Source organism: Cryptotermes secundus, unplaced genomic scaffold (assembly GCF_002891405.2).
Source record: "Cryptotermes secundus unplaced genomic scaffold, Csec_1.0 scaffold367, whole genome shotgun sequence".
Taxonomy (NCBI): Eukaryota; Metazoa; Arthropoda; class Insecta; order Blattodea; family Kalotermitidae; genus Cryptotermes; species Cryptotermes secundus.
Genome location: NW_019731266.1, coordinates 872178 through 880608, shown reverse-complemented (window position 1 = coordinate 880608; position 8431 = coordinate 872178). Strand labels below are relative to the sequence as shown.

The window sequence follows — 8431 nt, the reverse complement described above, 5'->3', positions numbered from 1 at the left end:
TTATGTGAATCTGCAAGTTAAACGAGAAAAACTCTTAGATACTGAAAAATCATAGTGTACTCGGTATAGCGACTGGTTATGGGCTGGATGACCTAGCGGTTGGAGTTCAAGTCCCAGTAGGGTCAAATTTTCTCTTCTCCACATCCTCAAGACTGGCCCTGGGGCACACCCAGCCTCCTGCCAAATGGGTACTGGGAGCTCTATCACCAGGGGTAAAGNGGGGTAAAGGGGCCGGGGGGGGGGGGGGTGAAGCTGACCACTCACCTCCAACTAGTGCCATGGTCAAGAAATTGTGGATCTATACATCCACTCTGTCACATGTCTTCATGGCATAGTGCTTAATTAGTTAAGCACAGGGACAACTTTACCTTTTTACCCAAATCGAAATACAGTGGTGTGAAAGCGAATTCAACTAGCCTCTACTCGTACTGTAAGGGGGCCTGCATGAGGGAAGTTGTCGAGTAGTGTTTGCCTGCAGTAGATGCGAAAACTGCTATGTGGCAGGTGAATGTATGCATGTTACAAATTTGTTTTTGAGTAACTTTATGACAATGGGAAATTCTGTTCTGAGGATCTGTTGGTTGCATGAGAACTCCAGATGCTTAGATATTGGATGACATGAGTTTACTGTGATACTTTCATCATCACAAATTCTCTAATCTTATGTCAATTCATAATACATGTTCACTGTATATTTATTGCTTTGAATATCAATAATAAAAATAAATTAAATATATATTTTTAGCACCTGTGTATGTAAAGGAAATAACTTGTATTCAAGACTCTGAATGTTTATGACTTTCACAATACCTGCCTATCTATCTGTGGCTCTACAACCTTCTGTAGGGCCTTGGCCGATTTCAGATTCTTGATCTTTTACATAGTCAATAGGACTCCTTACAATATATTACTATATTACACTTGAATTCCTCATGAGAACATCCACAGTAATGATAAAATCTTAGGTGACTAGCAATGTCAGTTCAGAGTGAATGTCTAACTTTTGGTTACCTTCCCTGTCTACGTAATTCCCTGCAGATGGACAGAGAAGCTCTCTGACTGAAACACCTTGGTCATTGCAGAAGATTTCATTACTTTTAGTCTTAATAACACTTATAATAATTTTCCAGTACTGTCAGGGGTGTGTAATGTTCCATGGTAATTCAGTCCCTGTCACAACTGAGCTTCATATTAAACTATTCCTGTAGTGTTGTTATGATTTCTAATACTGGTCATGCATCATCTTTGGAGGATTTTCTGTGGATGTCATCTGAATAAAAAAATATACATGCTTCAGAGTTAATGCCAAAAGAAATAGTCACTACTCTTTTTAGCCCATTACATAGGTTAGTCCTGACTATTAGGATGTGGCAAATTCTGATTTTATGTAATGGGCACAGTCACAGGATTAATTTCATAGAGCTTGGTCCGTTTTTGAGAACGTAATAATTGGCTGGTTAAGACATCCCCCATCCTCTATGGAACCCAAACTTTCATTATGTTCAACACTGGCCCCTACCCCATGTCCTGTGAATCTGTTCCACACCTTGTGTCCAAAATGGTTTCTTCTCTTCAGGTTTTCTGACTTAAAATTTCTATGCGTTTTGTTCTTTCCCACTGATGCCATTTGCCCCACCCATCTCAGCTTCTGCAATTAAATAACATTTTGTGAAGAGTACAAATTATGGCGCTCCTAACTGTAATTTTCTCCTCAGCAACCTCAAAGATAAAAACTAGTTATATCTTATTACACAGTGTTACCAGAAGGTTTGCTTCATAACCCAGACTTTAATCTGATATGCATCATACCCTAAAAAACGGCTCACTACATATTACATTAATATTTATGCTAATACAAACAGTAGCTTCGGAACTGTGTAATAACTGTAATAATCTGATATGCATCATACCCTAAAAAGGCTCACTTATATTACATTAATATTTATGCTAATACACACAATCTCTTCAGAACTGAATAAGAGAATGTACTGGTGCCTTCACATTATCTCTTCCTTTCAAGTCCACTAACTCTATGATGACAAGGCACTCCAGAACTGTGGCATGAAGCTGCTGCACCAGCTGACATGCAGCATTCAGTGAGCCTGCAATCAAAAAGTTATGTTACCCTGTCGTTGCATGATAAAAATGGTTCTTAGAATTTGGTAAGGCTGAGCCAACACTGATTACCAATAAAGTTAATGGAACATATGATAAAAAGACCCACCTGGAAACTGTATTATAATAATATTTGTGTCCTGGTAATATTAATGCAGCATTGTGGCCCAAAATTTAGTTCTCTTTATACCTTGTGGAACAGAGTAACTGTACTAATGAAAACAGAAGGATGCTCAAATATTTTTATAATACTATTCTGGCTATGGTGACTAAAGATACAGTGACCTTGGAGGTCTTATCTCAGCCCCTACCCAGCCACCCCTATAATAGATTTTGAAGGTCCAACACATACCAAAACTTATCATTGGACAGAATCCTGATCCAGTTCACCCACCTTTTATCCTTGCAACATAATTCCATAATATATTTCATAACCTGCCAATGAGGACAGAAATTCTGTGAAACACAGAATTTTAACCAACTGATACAGATGATAGCCAGAAAATATTTTATTGATATCTGTGTTATTGCTGTCGTGTCTCAGTGATATCTGAGGTTGATGCTTTCTCAGACATTTTACCACTAAAATTTTGTATACATTCTTTGTCTCTCATATCCATAGCTGTGCTACCTGCTTGATTAATACCAGGTAAATGCATATAAATCACAAAATTCTCTTCATATCACTCCTGAGCACAATCTCAAACACTTGTAATTTATGTTCACCATACAAAAAAAAAATGTGTCCGATCTGTACTTTCAAGATCTGAAGCTCTCATGGGATGGCTAAGATTACTGTATGTGCTTACCTCCGGTTGCTAATAAATCATCTACTATGAGGACATTCTGGCCGCTTTTGATGCCCACTGACTGAATTTCAAATATGTCCTGTTCAAGAAACAAAAAATACAATCAAACATAAGCACAAAATTCAGAACAAGTCTTCACTACTGCGAGTTTCTAAAAAATGTAGCTCAGTTGGTATAGTAATGGGCTATGGGCTGGATGGCCAGGGTGCAATTCCTGGTAGGAGGCAAGAGCATTGTCTCTACTCCATAATGTCCACACTAGCTCTGAGGCCTACCCAGTTGATACCAGAGGCTCTTACCCTGTGGTAAAGCAGCCAAGGAGTGAAGCTGAGCACTCGTTTGTGCCCAGGGCTGAGGTCAAGAATGGTGGAGCTATACCTCCACTCCTCCACGTCTTCATGACATTGTGTTTTAACTATTAAGCACAAGGATAACTTTTATCTTTACTTCTAGCACAAAATTATATCAAGTAAATTAGAATAGAACAAAGCTAGAAGGCAGTTGGGATACAGGGAAAGAGTACGTACCACCCGGAGTAGGGCTGCTGGGACTTAAGTGGGTATGGGATTATGATATTAAAATGGAGCTTAGGGACATATTTCTCAAAATGTGACCACGATTGAAATAGATAAGGATCGTAACCAGTGGGAAACTCTAATTGCAGTGTTTTGAACCTCTGAGCTGTATTCATTCTATTTGTTGATTATTTGACCATGCTCTATCAGTTAGAGAGCTATGTTTCATTAAATGATATGAAGAAATAATTTATGGATGATGAAATGGAAAGGATTGGAGAGGAAGATATCATATCGTCTTTCAAAATACTATTTCAGTATCAGTACAGTATGACAAGAAAACCACAAAATATTTTACTCAATACAGTTGTTGGCCTGTCTGATATTCAGAGTACAGATCTCGAAGACTTCTGCAGTCAAGCACCTTATTCCTACTTGAATCTGCTAAGCACTTTTTCTGTGTGAAATGCATGCTTGAAAACAGCAATTTAGTAAGTCAGCTTTACTACATAATAGTTCTTATACTTCTTCTTCTTGGTTGACATATTAGGCTCCTTGGCCTGTTCTCATTTGGAATTAATTCTGAAATTTTGAATCTTACAGCCAGTTGGTAGGACTCCTTGGTTCAGTAATCAGCCTGTCACAAGACCACTACCTACATAGGACATCATGAACACAGATTAAATGCTGAAAATCGTCCATGCCCAAAGTAAGATTCAAATCCAGAATCCTAGTGTTTGAGCAGGCAAAGACATTCTGTACCTTAGACCACAAGGCCACTGTGATCACCCTATGTAATAGTTTATGGCTAGACTTTCAATGCATCTTATTTTAAACAAAAGTCATTAACCTGTATCCATGTGTCCTCTTTAATCAGACATTAATTCAAACACTATAACGCGCATTATACTCCAACTTAGACATGAAGGAACTCTGAGAACAAAATCAGTTAAAAAGTGTTAATGTGATGTGAGTGATAGGAATTATGACCTCTGCTGGAACTCACTGTGCCATACTCTAGTGCAAAAGAAACTTGTATCACTTGTCCTGGAAGCTTTCCTCTTTTCCTTATTGGAATGAAGGGGATATCAAAATGCAGTGCTATTAGTGGTCCGATTAAAAAGCCCCTTGCATCCAGAGCTACTACAGCTTCGGGCTTTGGGGTCAGCTGCAATGACACATGCTCAATCATGACCTCTTGCAAAGCACGGAATGCACATGGATTTCTGAGCACTGAAAACAAGTCCCTGAAAATGGCATAATAATATGTGAGATCTTATGTTCTCATGGCGGTGACCATGAAAATTCCTGTCTTATGCAATGTAAAACCAACACAAGACAAAAGCTCAAAACAATACATCAAAATGCACATTATCTCAGTAATAAAACTGAACTATTCACAACATTCCTTCAAAGTACCACCCCAGATATATTGGCAATTTCTGAACACGGTCTTAAAGATGATGAAATTACTCAATGTATATTAGGATATACTGTAGCCTCACACTTCAGCAGAAATGATCAAAAAGGGGGTGGGATAGCTATTTACAGTTCTAGGAACATACAACAACATAAACCTCTGAAATGGGTTATAGAAAAAAGTACAGAAAAAACTTTTGAGGTTACTGGTATAGAACTAACAGGTGAAAAGAAAAAATAACAATCATTGCATTATATAGATCACCAAGTGGTGGAATAAACGAAATTGTTATCCATCTAGTAGATATTCTGGAGAAACTAATCCAGAAAGACCAATATATCATTTTAGTAGGAGACATAAACATACACATCCAAGAAGGTGGAAGTAGTCACAAAAATTATTAGATGTTACAAAAGCTTATAATCCGACTGTGACAATAAACACACCTACACGAGTAACTGAAAGTACGGCTACAACTATGACCAAATCATAACTAATATACCAACTAAATACTATCATACTGAAGTAATAAACAGCCTACTTTCAGATCATTTTCCACAATGTATAACTATTAATACATCTGTACCACAACAAACAGGATGTTACAAAGAGGTCAGGAATATATCAAAAGCCAATATAATAAGTGTGTGCTCTTCAAGACAAACTGAAACTTGGACTGAAGTGTCTAGGAAAATGAGGTAGAAAAAATGGGACTCTTTTTATAGCATTTTTAACTATTATTTTAATATAGCCTGTCCCAAACTGAGGAGAAATACCATAAGTACTTCAAAAAGCCCCTGGATAAAAAAAAGATGCTATAGTAGCAAGAACAAAACTAAAGGATTTGTACAACCATTATATGCAAAGTAAGACTCAGGAACATAGAGACATCTATAAAGCATATAAAAAGGAATATAATGTAATATTAAAAAAGGCAAAAGCAAACTACATTCAGAATATTATAACCAGAACAAATAACACTCCAAAAATATTGTGGGAATTTGTTAATAGAGAAAGCGGCTCACCAAAAAATACTCTCACTAGTAATATACACTTACAAGATGGAAATGAAATAGTCTCAAGTCCGAGTAGAACACGTAACATATTTAACAAAACCTTCATAGAAACTGTAAATAAACTTATACTTGACAACAATTTATTATATCCACAAACTAGTAATAACAATATAAGCATAAAAGATTCACTTGTCCTATTAGAAATAACAGAGACTGAATTGATTAAAGTAATTCAGGGCATGAAGAATAAAAAATCAGCAGGAGTTGATGACATCTCGCCATATCTGCTAAAAAAATGTACACCTTACATAATAAAGCTACTCTTAGAATTGGTCACTGCATCAATCAGAGAAGGCATCTTCCCTTCTAAACTAAGAGAATCAGTAGTCAAACCAATCCACAAAAATGGGATAAAAGAAGATGCAAATAACTGTCGTCCAATTACTCTTGTACCTGCCCTTTCAAAGGTTCTGGAAACAGTAACAGCTAACCAATTAATAGCATTTTTAGAAAAAGCACAATATACTTAATAAATCTCAGTTTGGATTTAGGGAAAAAATAAATCTACTAATGATGCAATTGCCACAATTATTGAAAACAGAATAGAAAGTTTGAATGATAAAATAAAATGCAACTGTGTACTATCAGACTTATCAAAAGCATTTGACTGTATTCAACATAATATTCTCATGAATAAATTATACAAATATGGAGTCCATGGTATACCACATAAGCTAATCAAATCCTATCTCAGAAACAGAACTCAACACGTAAAAGTAACACAAACAGAAGGCAATCGTATGAAAGAATATTGGTCAAGTAGCCTCCCAGTGAGATACAGAGTCCCCCAGGGACCGGTCATTGGCCCATTACTCTACATCTTGTATATAAACGATATCCCACATCTGACACAAGACAGATCAGTAATGTATGCTGATGACACATCAATACTGAATGTAGGGCAAGATATGAATGAGCTCCAAAACACGACTTCAAATAATATAGGAGTGGCAGAGCAATACTCTGAGACAAATAATTTATTTATAAATCCATCTAAAACTCACTACATTCTCTTCCAGACAAAACAATGGAGGCAGGAAAGTAATCTAAAAATCCTAATAAAGAACAGGGCACTATCAAATGTAAAAAGCACAAATTTTCTGGGGGTAGTAATAAATAGTACCTTGAGCTGGGAATTGAAAAAATGTGCAGTAGAATTAGCCGTAACCTGTTCATAATTAACAGGCTATCTAAAATACTCGATTTAAATGAAAGAAGAATGTTGTATTATGGTTTGATCTATCCTCATCTATCTTATGGAATAATAGTATGGGGACATAGTGCTAAGACCCTCATTAGAAGAATTTTTGTACTCCAAAAAAGGGCAGTAATATACATTGCAGGGCTAAAACATCTGAAATCATGCAGGGATAGCTTTAGAAATCTAAAGATACTAACAGTATACTCGCTATACATACAAGAAACAATCCTATATGTAAAAAAAAGTGTAACTGCGCAGTGAATGAACAAATACATACATATAACACAAGAAATAATAAAGACTATCATATACTATATGGGCACAACTTAGAACTTTATAATAGTAATCCTTCAGTAGCTGGCTGTATCTTTTACAACAAATTGCCTAAAAACATAAAAGAAATAGAAAACAAAAATCAGTTCACAAGGGAATTGAAGAAGCTACTTATTCAGAGGTGCTATTACTCAATGGAGGACTATTTGAATGATGAATTCTAGAATATTGGCTACTGATATAAGCAGAAGTATATAGTACATAATGTATAAAATGTTGTATATCTTATATAATTTTTTAGTATTAAGACTGTTGTAATTTAAAAATTTATATTAACTGAAATACTTGTCCTATATCATTGTATCATGATCTACAGGATTAATATAAGAATGAATGAATGAAAACCTTGTAGTGTGGTACAAGCATACAAAACTATGGCAACACATTCCGTGAGATAGTTCTTTCGATTCAGTGTTGTGATTACAGCGACTTCAGATATAAATCCAAACTTTCATGGAATTCCCACCTGAATAGTATTCCAGGCTTTGGAAAGTCTGGGTAACTTTCAATGTGATTCTTAACAAACTCTAGCTTCTGTTCTTGATCCATTGCATAATCGCATAAGGACTTCCCAGTGCCGTAATTGCCTTATTTTACAAATGTCCTGAAACTGTATTTATAATAAACAAACAACTGTTATTTTCTCTTCTACGTGGATCGGATGATACGTAAGAATCAATGTTCCATCTAACCCTGCTTTATTAAGACAAACTTTTGATACACAAAGGCATTTTATATACATATTCACACACATAACCATGGTAACATAACAATAGAGAGATTCTGTTTTTACACACATAACCGTAGTAACACACAACAGTAGAGATATTAGGAACAGCACATGTAGCGCCGTCTATTATTGAAAATTGTTTACTACGACGTTGCCAACTCTAGCATTATAGTTTAACATTAGAGAGTTGCCAACATAACACTCCCCCTTAAACAATTTTGGGAATTTAAAA

At 35.9% G+C, this 8431-nt stretch overlaps 1 protein-coding gene across 1 annotated transcript; it reads right to left on the bottom strand.

Annotated features, from left to right (window-relative positions):
- Positions 1-305: 305 nt before the first annotated feature.
- Positions 306-8431, bottom strand: LOC111866766 (adenine phosphoribosyltransferase). The gene is made up of 4 exons (XM_023856011.2): positions 7936-8431; positions 4446-4686; positions 2925-3003; positions 306-2102 (listed from the first exon to the last, which is right to left on the bottom strand). Exons 1-4 carry the CDS (start codon positions 8016-8018, stop codon positions 1966-1968), a joined length of 540 nt encoding a protein of 179 aa, XP_023711779.1. The 5' UTR covers positions 8019-8431; the 3' UTR covers positions 306-1965.

Coding starts and splice junctions, on each gene's coding strand:
- LOC111866766 (XM_023856011.2), bottom strand. CDS start 8,018: ATGGATCAAGAACAGAAGCTAGAGTTTGTTAAGAATCACATTGAAAGT. Junction 3,004..4,445: donor TTGCACTAGAGTATGGCACA/GTGAGTTCCAGC, acceptor TTTCTTGAACAG/GACATATTTGAAATTCAGTC. Junction 2,103..2,924: donor TGATTTATTAGCAACCGGAG/GTAAGCACATAC, acceptor TTTTGATTGCAG/GCTCACTGAATGCTGCATGT.